The sequence below is a fragment of the Macaca thibetana genome, chromosome 6 (genome assembly GCF_024542745.1).
Source record: "Macaca thibetana thibetana isolate TM-01 chromosome 6, ASM2454274v1, whole genome shotgun sequence".
Lineage (NCBI taxonomy): Eukaryota > Metazoa > Chordata > Mammalia > Primates > Cercopithecidae > Macaca > Macaca thibetana.
In genome coordinates, this window is record NC_065583.1 from 90,127,580 (window position 1) to 90,146,057 (window position 18,478).

Here is an 18,478-nt window from a genome sequence, read left to right on the forward strand (position 1 = left end):
GTAAGCATAGATTTCATATTTTTCTTTATGAAACAGATTCTGACTACTGGTAGGGTTTTTTTTTTGGTTGTTTTTTTTTTTACAACCAAACAACAAAACTTCCAGTTGAGATGGCTTCCTTTTTTAAAAAAAATAAAAATATTGTGCATGTTGATATAATATGCAAAAAACTCCAAACTTGGCAGTAATCTTGACATATCTCCTCAATATCATACACCTTGATAGCAATGATCATTTATCAGTCTTTGATAGAGTTCTTGAGATTGAGTTCAAACTTTAATATATTAAGGTGAAAGAGCCATTTGACTCAAAAGCCAAAAAGCAAATATGAAAAGAGATTCCTACTTAAGCTCTGAAGAAGCAATGAAAGGGGGATGGGAAGTTAGTTATTCAGTCTAGTTGGAATTTTACTCAGTTGTGCCAACTGCATCTAGTGGAGGGATTAGAAAAAAGCAAAGGAGATAACATAGTAGTGGGATGTTATTCTGGGCACCAAAAGCACGTGTAAGTGCACACTGGCAACAGTGAGACAAGCTAACAAAGGGGACAGAAGATGTACTTGACAGGAATATAGAAGAGTTAGCAGATGAGTAGGCGGAGATGGCATATGAGACGTAGGCTGGGGAGCAGTAGGAAAGAGCCTTGGTGGTAAAGACAAATAGTTTAAATATAATACAAAATACAATAAGGGCCCAGTGAAGAAAGCTGAGAAGCCCAAGATAATGTCTACAGTACAGCATTTCAAGCTGTCTAAGAAGTAGATATTTAGACAAAAAATCTGAAAGGGGGAAGTTATGAAAGCAACAAGAGAAAACATTCAAAATCTGGTCCAAGTGTTTTTGTTTTTCTTTTAAGAAATGAAAAGATAAAGAGAGACCAGGAGCAGGCAGCTCAGGTCTGTAATCCCAGCACTTTGGGAGGCCAAGGCGGGCGGATCTCTTGAGGCCAGGAGTTCGAGACCAGCCTGGCCAACATGGTGAAACCGTCTCTACTAAAAATACAAAAATTAGCCGGGGGTGGTGGTGCGTGCCTGTAATCCCAGCTACTCTGGAGGCTAAGGCAGGAGAATCGCTTGAACCTGGGAGGTGGAGGCTGTAGAGAGCCAAGATTGTGCCACTGCACTCCAGCCCAGGTGACAGAGTTGAGACTCCATCTCAAAAAACCAAAATGAAAATGGTAGCTGGTAAGAATTTCTTGGAAATTTGCCAGTTACCTAAGTATTTAAGAAGACACAGTAAAAAGAAAATTTAAAAAATAGCAAAATAAATAATAAAGACAACTATTCAAAAGATCCTGAAAGCTTCAAACACAAAGAATAATGTACTATACAGTAACAGGAATGAAACATTTAATATTTTAAAACAATTTTCCAAACTACAGATAAATTTCTTAGAGTTCTGTTTTATTAAATGCAATTCTGGTGTATTTAATTCTTTTTTCTGAAATAAGTTATATTCTAATTAAATAAATTTTACTAAAAAAATCTGAATTCAGCTATTGTTCACTAACCCTTAATAATTTTTAACATAAATGTAGACACAAATGTGCAATGAATTTATGTATTCATTGTGGACTACACTTTTAAATCCATTCCTTGCTCAGTGGTTTTTGAATGCTTATTAAGTATCATTGACATTATGCTGAGGAAAAGCTGTCATTCTAGGAAATTCACCACTTCTACCACTAGGTGGAGAAAAAACACAAGTAGTATCTGTAATCAAAGCTAGTACAAGGACTCAGGTACTTTACCTAGAATTTCCACCAGGTGTCAACCAAGAGGGGGGGAAAAAGATAAGACTGTTTTTTCCACTTAAATATGCAAATTTATAATTTTACGCATAGCGATCTGAACTCTGAAATAAATGGCCTGCTCATTGTCTAGTTTGCATATTTATACTTTTTATATATTGCTGTTGAGTCCAAGATACTGCCTTGTCAACTAAAATCCAGCCCCCAAAAGCTTAGTTTCTTTTGAAATAAAGAAAACAGCAAGACCAATAAGTTTAGTTTATTGTGACTCATAGGCTCAACCTACCCAAATACACTACGCAAAAGAATCTAAAATGTTTAGACACGGACAGCCAAAAATCTTCCAAGGTATTTTTGTTCATACATATATATAGAGAGAGAGATAGCACCAGATTCATATTTTTTCTTTCTACATTTCTCTTGTAAGGCAGTTCTGTTGATTGCCAGTAATCTAGATGAGTTTATGCTGTTATGCTCTGAATCCCAGTGTGATGTGACGAAAGCACTGCTATTTTTTACCAAACATTCACAATAAAAAGAGAAATGTACCTATATTTAAGATGTATCATGAGAATTACTACGTTAAATGGTCCAAGGCTCTTTCGGCCGAAAATTAAAGCTTCACAGTTAACCCCTATTTATATACCAAATCATGCTTTTTAAAAACAATTTTATGCGCTTCACTAATTTCTAACAAAGATTTTCCGATTCTGTTGCAAACAATATGTCAGCTAAACCACTATGTCCTATGCCTTTTATAAGGTGGTACTTTTTTAGGCCGAACTCTATTCTTATTCCTCTGGACACAGGAGTTGTAATCATGTCTTACTCTGCAAATCTAGCCGTAGGTGGTGTCTTAAAAAGGACTTTTTCTTCCTTCGAGGAAGTGGTCAAGCTTCCCCCCAGCCCCCACCCGTGTCATCCTGGAAACAACTTGGTTGTTTTTCGGTGCTATCTAATTAAGCGATGTAGGAGAAAGAAGTTGAGGAGACAAAAAAGCCTATTGATTACATTGTACTTGCTTCTCTACCTCGCTCTTCAAAGGACTAAGGTTCCTTTGACCTCGACTGAGTTCATTTCCACCCTGCCTACAAAGTACTGGTTTAAAAAAATATATATATATCCAAGCCAAGTATGCTCTTGCCTATGAACAATACTTCTTGTCCAGTTTTATTACGTTTTCTTTGAAAATTCGTTAGATTATGCTCAACAATCGGCCGCTTGCCCAACCGGTTTCTCCCTTCCCCCATCTCTCTTCACACATCACTTTTTCCTCCTCCCATCCAGGCAGTTGGTAAAACGCTGCAGTGCCAGTAACGCACGCTTTGGGGTGGTCACTGCAGTTTATCCTTACTTGGCTTTGCAAACTCCCCACCCAGGCCTTGTCCCCTCGCGCCCCACTCTGCCATTATCTTTCCAGTAAAGTGTGCTCGGTAAGGGGCTCCAGATAGCACGTCGAGGGTATACGGCAGCCTGCCTACCAATAGGAGCCCACAATGAAGAGAAGTCAGGTTCAGCCGGCCGGCAGCTCCAGTATCTCCTTCCCCTAACTCTACACCTACTGTACCCGGGAGCGAGCGAGCAAGGGAGGGAGCGAGCGCAGCGCGGCGCGGCGCGGCGCGGCGCGGGAGGGGGCGCGCAGGGAGGGCGGACAGCAGCCGCGGCCTGCGCCTGCGCATTGGGGTTGTTTTTCACAAAGCTGCTCTTAAAGTGAGCTGGCAGCCTTTAGCCGCCCGTCTTTGTAAGGAGACCACTGAGTCGAGCGGGAGCGCGGAGCAGCAGCTTCTGCTGCCCTGACTTTTTAAGAAATCTCAATGAACTATTTGTAGAGAATCACTGATCCGGCCTGCAAGCATTTTGCACGGCAAAAATATCGATCAGTGTTAAGTGAAGATCACATTTTATATGCGATCTTGACTTTTTTGTCTTACATTATATTTTTATAGATTTTGTTATAAACATGGTGCTGGGAAAGGTGAAGAGTTTGACAATAAGCTTTGACTGTCTTAATGACAGCAATGTCCCTGTGTATTCTAGTGGGGATACTGTCTCAGGAAGGGTAAATTTAGAAGTTACTGGGGAAATCAGAGTAAAATCTCTTAAAATTCATGCAAGAGGACATGCGAAAGTACGCTGGACTGAATCTAGAAACGCCGGCTCCAATACTGCCTATACACAGAATTACACTGAAGAAGTAGAATATTTCAACCATAAAGACATCTTAATTGGGCACGAAAGAGGTAAGTTTTTCTGTTATTCAGAAGTCATTGGACTCATTTTCTTTGGAAACGTACCTTTTCAGTTTTCTGAATTAACGTGATTCTACTCATAGTATAACTAAGCAGTTTGATAAAGGTTAGCAAAGTTGGAAGGTTTGGATTCTCCTTGACGTTCATCGTGTGTTAAGCCGTAATGCATGCAGGCATCTGCAAAGTGACTGCAAACTACACTTATTCAACTACCTCTATACCCGGCTTGGTCTGTGCCATACGCGCTGGTAGTCCATTTGCACCTTATAAATTCTGCTTGAATCCAATGCAATCGTTTTACTAATATATTTTCAAATGAATTGCTAAAAGCTGCAGTCTTAGATTTTTGCCCTTTTACTTGCAACCTAAGATGTAAAAACTAAACTTCAATCAAGAAATGTAATAACATTTTTAAGAGGCTTAATGGGCGTGTTTCATTTTTAATTTTGGAATGCAAAAGACTTTAAAGAATTGATCACTGTGCTTTCATAAAAGGTTTATGTGGCTTATTTTGACATATGGTATCAACACCCCACGTGTTTTTTCTCTATTCTTTCCCATTCCTTTAAAAATTTACACCCAGCATTCCTTATTTTAAAGGGTACTGTCTGTCATTATGATAGGTATCGAGTCAGTTTTAGAAGCCATTTAGGATCAGTAATTTTCTTTTCCGAGCATCATGTCTAACTTTGGAACGTGCATTCAATGAAACCCATGCCAGTCAAATGGAATTGAAAAGTATAGGGCACACTGGATTTGATTTTTGGTTAGAAGAGGGAGATAAAGGGTTGTCAAAGGGAGAAGGAGTCCTGAGATTTCCAATCTATTGTTTAAATGGTTACATTGTGGAAATATAGGAGAGTCTAGGCTTGTTTTTCTAAGTTTCCACCCTTTGTTAGAAGCGGTTCAATCCTGTTTCGGACCAGTTCTGGGGGGTGGTGAGGAGGGGCGCTTGTTCTGCTCTCAGCAGATTGGTTACACGCGTCAGGTGGTGGCGATGACTTAATTCCTAGCCCAAGAAGAATATAATGTTAAAACTGGTTATGTAATTTTTGTGCCTCTCCTTTTTAATGCAGTATTTAGTTCAGATGTTGGCGATTTTTCAGAAAAAAATTAGAGCCATATTTTACCTTCTTTTTTATATTAAAAACGTACATCCTGGAGAGGTGCTGATGACTGAACTAAGGCAAGTGAGAAATGAAGGATGCTTTGAGGGACAGTATTAATGCATGATTTCTGAAACTATTAAGGTGAACTCAGTTCTTTAGTAGGATTTTCGTAGATAGAGGTACTTTGCATCCTGAAATAACTAATTAATGTCTCCAAGCGTTAACACTGATAGGAGATGCAGATGCCTAATGACAGTCTTGGTATTTGTTGAAAAGCAGATAGATGAGTTTGTGTTTCTACCTTTCTGAATATTGCAGCCTTTTATGAAATGGGTGAAAGAAACAGATTTTTCTTCAAGAGGTTGAGACTTGCAATGGGGGAAAAGTAGAACAATGAGTTGTGAGGACAAATATTTCATTAGTTACACCATGATTTCATGGTAAAGAAAACTAAATGCCCTGCACCCCCAACAAAATGCCCCCCCAAACCCTGCAACGCGTAGACGAGCTCAGTCTGGAATAGTTTCAATGACTTGAAACTGGGAGCTCTCAAACTAGCCTGGTAACTGAGACCCCGCCCCGGGCGCCCGGGATAGGCGGAGCCAGGTTTGTTAGCCTGTTGCTAAGGCGATGGCAGGCGCTGATTGGATTGGGCGCGGGCGGGTGGGGAGAGGGGGCTCGCGCCGCTGCTGGGGCGAGGCTAGGAAACCGGCGTGCGCCGGTAAAGGTCCCTCCAGAGCCACCCCCACCCAGTCCATACTCACGTTTGTTCCCGGGCTTCTGGGGGCGCCCGGCCCGTGTCACATCACGTTCTATCGCCCCTCTTTTGGGCCTGCTAAGGACCATCGAAAGGAAACGACTTCAGGCTTTAGCTGAGTTGAGGGCAGACGCTCCTGCCGGCCTTACAGGTGCCGGATGGCCCGGGACCCAACTTTAGTGGAAAATCCTTTTCAGATGGAATTTGGATGGGAAGGGTTGGCAGGACCCCCGTTAGCTATCTGCCGGGTAGGAGGTGTCAGGGGACTCCTGTGAACGCTTCTGAAACAAAGCGTGTTCCCCGACCTCTCCAGTCGCCACACTGGCTACCTTGAGTTGACCTGAGGGGACAGAGCAGAGGCTGGCCCGGGGAAGAAAGAAAATGATTCCAATATTGAAATCTGGGTGGGGGCTTCGAAAGGTATCCTCTGCCCCCTCCCCCATTGTTTTCCGAAAGCTTCAGGCCCCCGCCTCCCCTCGGCCGCCCCAGTTTCCCTCGCGGAAACTAAAGGTGTCAGAGTGGCCCGAGCCAGATCGAACCGGTCGCCGGCTGGGGCGTGTAAAGCGGAAGCGCCGCGGCTCGCTCGCCCCGCCCCTCGTCCAGCAGGCTAGGTTGTGCGGGCACGGGCGCGAGCGCCGCGCGACGTATGCCGTATGTATAGCGGGGCGCGCGGGCGGCGGCGGCGGCGCGCGAGCAGGCCGGCTGGGATCTGCTCGCGCCGGTTTAGGCCGGTCCTCTCCTGCTCCGGTCTAGTTCTTGATTGACAGCCCGGCACTTGTTTACCACGGCGCGGCCGCCGCCGCTCGCCTCAATGAGACTGCTGAGCTGGCACAAAAAGGGAGCGAAGAGGGAAGAAAGGGAGAGGAAGGCGAACTTTGGGCGCCTTCGAGGGGAGCGAATTTAAATGGCCCCCAGCTCATCAGCTAGTTTTTGGTTCTGAAATCTGTTCAGGGGATTTGCACAGGGGACGAGGAAAATTGTATGGAGACATATGCGAATTACCGTGATTTTTAAATAAAAGTATCGACGTATACATGCTTTTCCCCCCTTTTCTCGTTTGATATCAGGGAGGCATCACGTTTTTTGTGTATATTCAATACTTTGCTGAAGGAAAGTTAAAATAATATGCCAGTTTTTTCTACTCTGGGGGCTAATCGTAAAGGTTTCTACACCGAGAAAACTAAAAGATATTTCTGTAATTATTTAGAACGCTAAATAAGCATTTTAATTATCTAGAACCCCCTCCCATATTTTCGATTATATTTCTTTATTTTCATGCCACTTGAAAAACAAATTTGACCAAAAAAAATGGTTGTAAAATGAAAGGTCATTCCTTTTTTATAGAAACTGGAAACTGTTAATAATTAGACTTCATCTTCTTCAAGAATGTCCGACAATATTGTTTCCTTATAAGCAGGCACCTCCTAAATGCGGTTCTTGGTAATGATCTAAGGTATAGTTTATGCAAATTTTAATCGTTGCTAGGACTGAGTGTTGTGATCACTTTAGGTCAATAAATAATTATTTTTAATTACAAAACTGACATTAAAATCAATGTGTGTGCTTTTTTTTTTTTTTTTTTTTTTAACTCCATCTATTTGACAAAGTTTTCTAGTGGTTTTGGAGTATCTATTCTATTCACATCTTTGGCATTATTCCCCCTAAACTGACATATTTTTAAAAGGGTTGCACGAACAGTTTTTATTTGATACATTGTAGTCTTCATGAGATAAATTTAAGCAAACAGCTGGAGACAAAGATAACATTATCTTACCATGATGTGAGACCCGAGCCTTTTGAGTATATATACTATTTTATCAACAGATGCTTTACAGTTTGGGTCATTTTCCATTTAAAAAATAAAAGTCTGTGGGGTGTGAGTATTCATTATCCCCATTTTACAGATAAGGCAGCTGAAAACGGGATTTTTATTTCGTCCAGAGGAAATGATGAAGTTAGAATTAGAACTCGGCTCTCTCAGACTCCAAAGCTTGTTTTGTGGTCTTAATTATTATGTAAGCATCTTTAAAGTTATGCCACCCTGCGGAGTATGTAAATGTCAAATAATAAATTCTTTGTTTTCTTTTTATGTTTCTTTTAGATGATGATAATTCCGAAGAAGGCTTCCACACTATTCATTCAGGAAGGCATGAATATGCATTCAGCTTCGAGCTTCCACAGACGTAAGTATTATAAATAATAGGCATTTTTATACATACCCATGATCAGAGCATTACTTTAAAATTAAGTATTCTAAATTTAAACACTTTTAGTTAAAAAAAAAAAAAAAAAAAAAAAAAAAAAAAAAAAAAAAAAACCCTTTTCATGACTGGAACTTGCTAGAGGAAAACAATATATTAAACATAAGAAGCTATTTTTTAATCTACCGTGGCAAAATTATAGAAAGCATACTCAAATTTCAGTCTTCTATCCCAATGTTCATGAGGTTTTTAAAATAGGAATAGTGTTTCCTTTAACATGAGTGAATTGGAAGGTGCTAGTCAAATAATAACCACTTTATACTTAGTTTATTATCAATTGTCATTATGAGAAAAGACCCTATCAAGTCTCAGTAGCTTCAATTTATAAAAAGTTCTGTGTTCCACCTTTTCTGCTAATACTAACCAATAACTAACCGATAGCAGTAAGCTTCAAAAGTAAAAATAATTAGGAATATCCTAACTTTAGAAATGTTGTTCTCCTGATATGAACTTAATAACTTCTGTACAAAGAATTATTGGGAAGGTCACACAAGAGATATGACCCAAGCTTAAAAGGAAAAATACATCAAGGATACGTTGATACAAAACTTGGAATCTAGTAAGAAAGGAAAAAGGAAAGTGGTGTATTCTTGAATTAATGACAGATTGTTGGAAGAGATTATACAAACTTTTTTTAAAAAAATAATGCCTTTTAGCAAATACTAAAACCTGCAAAATGACACTTGTGCCGATTATTCTGGAGAATAAACAGATTACATAAGATTTTGTCAGGTGACAAATGTACATAATTCTACATTTGTTAATTCTAGTGCTTGAGATGTTATATAAAGAGAGAAGTCATAAATGGTATTTTTTAGAAAATTCTATTTACTATATTATTTGAGAATTTTATTTGGAATATAATGCCCTCATCTAATTTCTGAGAAAAATATTAAAGTTTGTCAATAGAATAACGCTAATATGGGGCCTGAGTATTTTCAGGGTCATTTAATGTTAAAGTTCTATCTGTAAACCAAAGTCATTTAACATAAACTTTGGATAATTATTAGCATACAGTTTAAGATTTTATTTCTCTGCTATATACAAGTTAATATGGGAGTCTAAAATACAAAAAAAAATGTGAAAACACCAGTGTTCCTTATACTAATCTAAGCTAGCACTCTTCCTTGTAACTAAGTGAACACTGAGTATTTTACTAATGAAATTATGAAAAAGAGACTGAACTCGCTAAAATAAAACCTTTCACAAGTAAGATCTGACAGTTAAAAAAAAAATTTGATTCTCTTGACATAGATCAAGAGGACTATTTCTTTTTCTTTTGAAGCCTGTAAAGTTAGAGAACAGCCAAACAAGAATTAGAAAATGAGTAAACTGAGAGATACAAAAGTAGTTTTTCAGTAAACTTATGAAATGTGAAATTTTTGAAACTATAATGACTATTCCAGGCCTTTTCTAGACCTTAATTAGTTGCTATAAAAAGATGATAATCTGACTAATGAGAAGTGGAGTACTATAGGGAATTTTGGTCTGAATGTTTAACCAGTGTCTAGAATTTATCAGTAGAAATAGTTAAACCATTCTCAACTTTGTTTTTGAATTCTTGGCCTTTTCAAAAAATGTCCATTAAACTTTCATAATTTTGCCACCATCATTAAAAGTAGCCTCCTCTTAGTTTAAATGGATTGTATTCTTCTGGCTTTTTAAAGTAAAATTTTAAAGATACTTATTGTTTATTGTTACTTGGAAATAAAAAGTTTTTTCCCCAATGACTTATCCCTTTGGAAATTTTTTAAATTACATGTTTGATACCTCATTGGTACATAAACGATACAATATATTAACACTTCTATTCTGACCTACTGTGTAATTGTTAGAAAGAGGTATAAAATTAATATATTGACCTTTATATTCTGCACAGACCACTTGCTACCTCATTCGAAGGCCGACATGGCAGTGTGCGCTATTGGGTGAAAGCCGAATTGCACAGGCCTTGGCTACTACCAGTAAAATTAAAGAAGGAATTTACAGTCTTTGAGCATATAGATATCAACACTCCTTCATTACTGGTAAGAATTGACTGAATTATTCATTCTTTGTTTTTGGCATATAAATATTAATCAATCACCTAAACTATGCAGTTGTCATAATTTAAAAATACTGGTTTTCTTTTAAAATTCCATAAATATACATTTTCTTAAATACAGTCAAGAACACTGAAATTAATGAAAAATATGCTCATATTTTTGACATTGTAGTACCTTTAAGTAAATATGAAACTAAGACCAGTATATGATATGAAGTATCTCTTACTCACAATATGAGTAACAAAAGCCATAACAACAAACAGATCTGGTCCTTGGATGATTTAAGTGGAAGAAGGACAGTAGTATCTTTTATTGTAATACAGTATCACTTAACTTGACAATATCATAATCTAAAATTTGTACTATACTTTGTTATTCCAATAGAGGGATAGTTGTCAAATAATGGGGAATCATTCGTTTCATTAAAAAAACTCCTTTTTTAAAAGAATCTATTTTTAATTGCATTTGTCTGAGAATAAATCAAATTTGACTTAAAACTGTATTTGGTTTAAACAAATGATAACATCTTTAAAGCAAATAAGAAATGGGCATTTTCCTTTTTTTACATTTTTTTTTATATTCTCAGAGAAAGATGTTAACATTTGGAATTATAGTCAGATTGCTTTCTGTGCTGCCTTTTTAAGGCAGTTTAAATGGAATGTGGAAAGGGTTTTTTTTATTTGGTTGGTTTTTCATTACTGTATTTGTAAATAGTGTGAACTAAAAAACTGTTTATGGGAAACGCTGTACACCCTTTACCTTTTTTTTCTAATTGAATGGAAATTTATATAAAAATAAAAGTAATGGTATAATTCAAAACCATCGATTAGTTAAAAAATAAGAAGTATATCTGGATCCAAAAAAAAAAGCAAAACCAGTTTTAATTTTTATTTTTCCACAAATTTAGGATTATATTTTAAAATATTCTGGTATTGATTGTACCAATCCATACACTGACCTTTTTCTCTAAATTGTTTTCTTACAGTCACCCCAAGCAGGCACAAAAGAAAAGACACTCTGTTGCTGGTTCTGTACCTCAGGCCCAATATCCTTAAGTGCCAAAATTGAAAGGAAGGGCTATACCCCAGGTATGTATGAGGTAGATTCCCACAAAAAACTTTCTTCACTTAGCTTTTGTGTATAAATTTATAATATAACTATTAAATATCAACATAATATCGTATTCTTTTGTGAAATTACAAATTGTGCTTTTCCATTTGTTTTTTCACAAAATAGAATGTAGTTTCCTTTTTCAAATAGCTACTGATGAGTTCATTTCTATGACTCTTAAGTTATTTGCAGTTCCTAGGACACCTTTTCGTGCATGTTAGTTGCTCTTTCTTACTTTAGCTTTAAGAATCTTGATTTCTTGGCCAGGCGCAGTGGCTCAAGCCTGTAATCCCAGCACTTTGGGAGGCCGAAACGGGCGGATCACGAGGTCAGGAGATCGAGACCATCCTGGCTAACCTGGTGAAACCCTGTCTCTACTGAAAAATACCAAAAAAAAAAAAAAAACTAGCCGGGCGAGGTGGCGGGCGCCTGTAGTCCCAGCTACTCGGGAGGCTGAGGCAGGAGAATGGCGTAAACCCGGGAGGCGGAGCTTGCAGTGAGCTGAGATCTGGCCACTGCACTCCAGCCTGGGCGACAGAGCGAGACTCTCTCAAAAAAAAAAAAAGATTCTTGATTTCTTTTGTTATTTTTTTCTAACCAGGCGACAGAGCGAGACTCTCTCAAAAAAAAAAAAAAAAGATTCTTGATTTCTTTTGTTATTTTTTTCTAACAGTAGATATGTATATATTTTTCCCTCTCTAGGTGAATCAATTCAGATATTTGCTGAGATTGAGAACTGCTCTTCCCGAATGGTAGTGCCAAAGGCAGCCATTTACCAAACACAGGCCTTCTATGCCAAAGGGAAAATGAAGGAAGTAAAACAGCTTGTGGCTAACTTGCGTGGGGAATCCTTATCATCTGGAAAGACAGAGACGTGGAATGGCAAGTTGCTGAAAATTCCACCAGTTTCTCCCTCTATCCTCGACTGTAGTATAATCCGTGTGGAATATTCACTAATGGTATGTACACATTTAAGAGGTTTTTTCCTTTCTTTTTTCTTTTTTGAAACACCTGTCACCCAGGCTGGAGTGCCACGGCACAGTCTCAGCTCTGCTGCAGCCTCTGCTTTCTGGGCTCCAGTGGTCCTCCCACCTGAGCATCCCAAGTAGCTGGGAATACAAGTGTGCCTGTAGCCAGGCCTGGATAATTTTTGTATTTTTTGTCGTGATGGAGTTTCACCATGTCACCCAGGTTGGTCTTGAACGCCTGGGCTCAAGTGATCCACCCACCATGGCCTCCCAAAGTGTTGGAATTAGAGGCTGAGCCACAGTGCCTGGCCCAAGAAGTCTTTGGTGTTTTGTTTTGTTTTGTTTTTAATCTTAAGTTATGGAGACATAATTTTGTCTTACATCCAGGTTTTTTAATTCCATATATAGTGACATATGAAATACATAACTCTTTATATAGTTTGACTTATAATTATACCTTATATGTAAATGTACTATATAGAATTATACATAAAAGAGAAACTTTTCATGTATGTAAGATAAAAAATGAAGTAAATGGGGGTTTCAAATAACATTAAAATTGGTTATTAGTTTTTGAAAAGGAAATCATACTTGGCATTCTAAACGTAATATTTCTTTGCAATGTTTAGGTATATGTGGATATTCCTGGAGCTATGGATTTATTTCTTAATTTGCCACTTGTCATCGGTACCATTCCTCTACATCCATTTGGTAGCAGAACCTCAAGTGTAAGCAGTCAGTGTAGCATGAATATGAACTGGCTCAGTTTATCACTTCCTGAAAGACCTGAAGGTAATTTGATAATACATATCTAAGCTTAATTTCTTACTATTATTATCAAGAAAATTATTTTGCTTCTGATATTTTATGACCCTAGATGAATGTAATCTTCCCCTAAAGAAAGTAGATGTGCCCCTAATACTCAGTTTTGATTATATGTCTTCATAGTTTTAATCACCAAACAAATAATTATTATTTTACCTTGACATTGCTTTTTAATACCTACTATTTTGTGTATTTTGACATGCATAAGAACATGCTGTTCGAATTGCGTGTATCTTTTTCCTTCAGCACCACCCAGCTATGCAGAAGTGGTAACAGAGGAACAAAGGCGGAACAATCTTGCACCAGTGAATGCTTGTGATGACTTTGAGAGAGCGCTTCAAGGACCACTGTTTGCATATATCCAGGAGTTTCGGTTCTTGCCTCCGCCTCTTTATTCAGAAGTAAGTACCTACTCTTAAGTATGCAATGAACTGGCTGTCTTGAGAAATAGCATTGCAGGCATTTTTTTTTTTAATGTAATTAGATCTTGATTATCATGATAATAACAGAACAAATAATTTAAAACAACAGAGTAAAAGTTAAGATTAAGGTTGTCAATATTTACTAAGTTTGAGATAGAGGTAGGACTGTTCACTTGTTAGGGAATTAAGACAATGATCTAACCTCATGTTGAATTACTAATTTTTTTTTCTCTTAAACTTGTATCTTGAGACACATTTTTTGAAGGAAGAATTTTGTATATCCAAGCATCAATAGGAAGAACTGGCATTTTGCAAACAGTGATTAAATAGCTAGAATTTATCTTATTCATGATTCTTTTCCAATTCTTGAGTATTTTGACATTCTCAGTCATAAGAAATAATGTATTTGTGATAACATCTTAAAACAACATTCCCACATGGTTAGACTATTTTCATTTATCTCATTGATGGCAGCTAAGCACTTAAATGTAAATAAACATAGCTCTTAGGAGAAGCCCACAGACTACTGAGGAAAACAAGCTAAGAAGCAAAATATTACATCATAATGTGATAAAATGCACAGCTCATTTGAGGAGCAGCTTATTGGGTCTTGGGAATCAGGTGGGGCTTCTTGAAAAGGTGACCGTTAAGCTGAATTGTGAAGAATGAGTAGTCCTCAAAAGGCAGAAAGAACAGTATATGTAAAGACAAGGAGTAAGTAGGTAGGGTATCTAGCAATTTCACGATATTTCAGAGTGACTTTAGCCACTAGTACACATTTTTAAGGGGTTTTGGAGTTGGTCTTGATACCAAAATAATTCTGTAAATTACTAGAATCAGCTTTTTCTTTTGGTTACTGTAATTTACATAGCTGTTTTACACTGAAATATTACTCCCAAATTAAACATCAGGGGGATTGTTCATCAAATTTCTCTCTTTTTTTTTTTAACACCATAACTGGAAGGGTCAGTTTTCCTTGGGATGCAATAATATGAGATCTTCTTCATTCATTGATTATAGAATGTTCAGAATTCTTCATGAGACATAATTTTTTTCTATCTTCTAATACATAAAATTTCTGTTAGATGCTAAAAGTGTTCTGTCACTTGCTACAGATTTTGTCATTACATTATTACTTGGATATTTCTTTCTTGCTTATTATAAGTCAGTCATTTCTGGCTTGATTTGAGGCTCCCTGGCTGTCCAAGGAGGCATTTTAAAAAGAATGGCAATCTAAGTATAGTTCACTTTTAAGCAACTTGTGGGAAAATTCTGCCACCTTTTAAAAAGCACCAAAGATAATTTGCAACTTTTAAAACTCTAAAATATGTTCAGGGTGTGATTTAACTAAGAGTTATTTGACTTTTTTCCTTCAAAAATGTGTTTTACCTAAAGCTTCTGAGGCAATTTGGGTTGTTCCACATTTAAATGCAAGTGGATGGGTCTCATCCAAAAGCTCTTTCAGTAAAAAATATATTAAACCCAACAATTTGCTTTTCTGTGACCATTCTATTATCTTTGTACCTGAGAAGCAACTTTTCATTAAAAATATGTACATATGAAAGTCACTCCAAAGATAAAGAAGGTGAGAGAAAATCTCTTGAGTATTTTGGGTTCAGTAGTTTTACTTCCTGATACACACACTGCATTTTTTGGCCATCTCTGGAGTTTTACACCCATGAGTTATTACCTCACATAAGCACATTGTTTATGTAAGTAAACAAATTGTTTGCACATTGTATAAACAAAGAGAATTGTTTACACAATTTCATTTTTCCAAAGTCAGAGGAAGCAATGGGTTAACTTTTTTGTAGAAGGATGAAAAGGGGTACTTCACAAAAGGAGATGATTGCTATGAAGATATTCTATATTGTGTATTTAGGTCTTAATTAAGTACTACTACAATACTGAGTAAGTCTTCATTCAATGATAAAATTTTACTGTTAATTTTTATGAAATAGGCGACTATTCAGACATACCTTAATCTTGTTAATCTAATAATTAAATATCAGGTACTTTATAGGTACCAGCACCCTTTCCTCCCCACATAGCATTTCAGATATGAAAAGAGAATAATTGGATACAATATGCTATAATTGGCTACAATATGCTAACAAGCTATGTATGCTCTCTCTGATTACATTTCTTGACTAGTATTCAGAATTGTAATCATTTGCTGCATTCTTCCTAGACCTCATGAAATAACTCTGTAAACTTTTCTTCTCATTTCTTTCTAGATTGATCCAAATCCTGATCAGTCAGCAGATGACAGACCATCCTGTCCCTCTCGTTGAAGGAACACTTGGTTGAATCAAGTTGATGTGGGTTCTGAACTGTATCTCTTCCGGCTGAGGACAGAGAAGTATCTTGGAGACACGTTTCAGAGGAAGTGGAATTGCTTTTGCCCAGAAAAATGGCGAATACATGAAACAACCAGTGATCATGCTTTAGAAGCCTACAGCAACATTCTGGGACTGCTCCAACATGCTTGAAGATCTAAGCTTTTCTCTTTTAAAACTGGCACATACTCAGAGCAGTCTTCTTAGCCTATGGTCGTACGTGTCAAGACACCACGTTTTAAAGAGGGATGATCTCCTTCTTTTGATTTGAAAATTTGCACATGCTCAATGCTTACATTGTGCGGTTCGATGTCACTACAGCTTTTTTTTTTTTTTTTTTTTTTTTTTTTTCTATTTTTGCCAGACTCTTGATACTCTTAAAACTTGTTTGTGGTCAGCACAACAAGGAACAAAAGAAAGCTTTGAAAAAACTTTAACATGAAAAGACGCACTGACATTTTTTTTTTTAATTTAATATAGCCTGGACTTTACCTGCGTATGCACATGCTCAGAATTGTCCTACTAGGCTGACCATGTATCACCTCTTCAGCTTGGATCCAATTGTGGATTTATTTACAAACATCAAATGCCTTCAAGCCAATCCTTTTTGCTGTATGTTTTGCAGCCTACTGTAGTAGATACGCAACAGATAATGTGGGGAAAAAAGAGATGAGAGGAGGAAGCTAATAAGAGACTGTCAAGATTGTATACCTTCTTGGTTTCTTTTAAAAATTTGTTGCCTTTCTACTATTACAGCAAAGCAGCATTTTGTTACTGACTGCCTAAAATCACTTAATCTCAGGTGAACGCATCACTTGCCAAACTGTTGGAATGCTATTTGTGTTTTGTTGCACTGTTTTTTTTTTGTTTGTTCGTTTATTTGGTTGGCTTTTTGGAGAGGGAAATTTGGAAACGGGACATACACAAAAGTTATAACCCACCCACATTCCCTTTTTATCATGACATGCAAGAAGAAACTAGCTGAGCTAAGAATGGAGTGAAGAAAGGCAGTATGGCAGGCACCAGCAAAGAGTTGAGGGCTGTTGCTCTTAAAAATTATTTTTATTATTATTATTTTAAAAGTATGGAAGTTTTCCATTCACTGGGGAAAGGAGGGAGAAGTGCATTTATTTTTATACAGAGTTACTTAATTACCTCCAAAACACATATGTTGGAAATCGTTTTTGCTGGTGCAAAGTATATTAATGAGCAGGAATACATATATTAAGGTTATGATTAGAGAGCTCAATTTGTACCTTTGCTATCTTGCTCAAGCTTGATATAGCATGAAAACTCAACTTTATTCCAAAAGTGTATAACTTCAAAATTTAAAATACTAGAACGTTTGCTGCGATAAATCTTTTGTATTTTTGTGTTTTTCTAATGAGAATACTGTTTTTCATTACCTAAAGAACAATTTGCTAAACATGAGAAATCACTCACTTTGATCATGTATAGATTACATAGGAAGAACAATCACATAAGTAAATTATAGTTTATATTAAAGGTAATTTTCTGTTGGCTCATAACAAATATACCAGCATTCATGATAGCATTTCAGCATTTTCCAAGGTACCAAGTGTACTTATTTTGTTGTTGTTGTTGTTGTTGTATTTTAGAAGGAATTCAGCTCTGATGTTTTTAAAGAAAACCAGCATCTCTGATGTTGCAACATACGTGTAAAATGGGTGTTACATCTATCCTGCCATTTAACCCCACAGTTAATAAAGTGGCTGAAAATAATAGTAGCTCTGGCTTGGTGCTTGACCTGGTTAAATACTGTCTTAAAGCTCATACAAAACAAATAGGCTTTTCCATAAGTGGCCTTTAAGAAAACATGGAAGACAATTCATGTTTGAAAAATGCTGACAGGGTGAAGAAAGCCCAGTGTAAAAATGAATCGCGTTTTAAGTGATTCGGTTAAAGGGTTTGGGCTCCCGTAGCAAACTAATACTAGATAATAAGGAAATGGGGGTGAAGTATTTTTTTATTGTTAAATCATTTTGTGAATGTCCCCCTCAAAAAAAGCTAATGGAATATTTGGCATAAAGGGCATTTGGTGGTTTTATTTTTGTTTTGGGGGGGATTGTCAGAAAATCCCTTTTCTCTCTTATGTCTGACTAGGGAACAATTGTTGATATGCATAGCATTGGAATACTTGTCATTATATACTCTTACAAATAACACATGAAGCAAGAATGGCCAATATTCTGATAATTGGCACTGGATCACAAAATGTGATAAAACTTTAAAATGTATAAAACTTTATCAAATAAAGTTTTATTTTCCCCATTAAAAAGTATTTCTTTAGAGGCATTACTTTTTAAAAAATATTGGTCAATTCCTGACATAAGATGTGAGGTTCACAGTTGTATTCCAGTATTCAAGATAGATTCCTGATTTTTCAATTAGGAAAAGTAAAATCCAAAATGTTAGCAAAACAAAGTGCAATATTAAATGTTTGCTTTATAGATTATATTCTATGGCTGTTTGTAATTTCTCTTTTTTTTCCTTTTTTATTTGGTGCTGAATATGTCCTTGTAGGCTCTGTTTTAAGAAAACAATATGTGGGAAATGATTTAATTTTTCCTATTGCTCTTCCTTGTGGAAAATAAAGTGTTTTGTTTTTTTCTGTTTTGTATAA

General features: G+C 36.8%; 1 protein-coding gene and 1 long non-coding RNA gene across 4 annotated transcripts in view; one reads left to right on the forward strand and one right to left on the reverse strand.

Annotated features, from left to right (window-relative positions):
* LOC126957665 (uncharacterized) overlaps nucleotides 1–6,508 on the reverse strand; it is a 92,113-nt gene extending 85,605 nt beyond the window's left edge. Inside the window, exon 1 of the long non-coding RNA XR_007726857.1 lies at nucleotides 5,872–6,508. This is a non-coding gene — a long non-coding RNA (uncharacterized LOC126957665). The remainder of the gene's footprint in view (nucleotides 1–5,871) is intronic.
* ARRDC3 (arrestin domain containing 3) lies at nucleotides 3,448–18,478 on the forward strand. Of its 3 annotated transcripts, XM_050795776.1 has the most exons (8): nucleotides 3,448–3,989; nucleotides 7,966–8,047; nucleotides 10,005–10,152; nucleotides 11,156–11,258; nucleotides 11,983–12,239; nucleotides 12,878–13,040; nucleotides 13,320–13,474; nucleotides 15,733–18,478. In XM_050795776.1, the coding sequence occupies exons 1-8, from the start codon at nucleotides 3,710–3,712 to the stop codon at nucleotides 15,787–15,789; spliced, it is 1,245 nt and encodes a 414-aa protein (XP_050651733.1). In that variant the 5' UTR covers nucleotides 3,448–3,709; the 3' UTR covers nucleotides 15,790–18,478. The 3 variants fall into 3 exon arrangements, with proteins under 3 accessions (XP_050651733.1, XP_050651734.1, XP_050651735.1); XM_050795777.1 differs by lacking the exon at nucleotides 15,733–18,478 and having other exon boundaries at nucleotides 13,282–13,440; XM_050795778.1 differs by lacking the exons at nucleotides 3,448–3,989; nucleotides 10,005–10,152.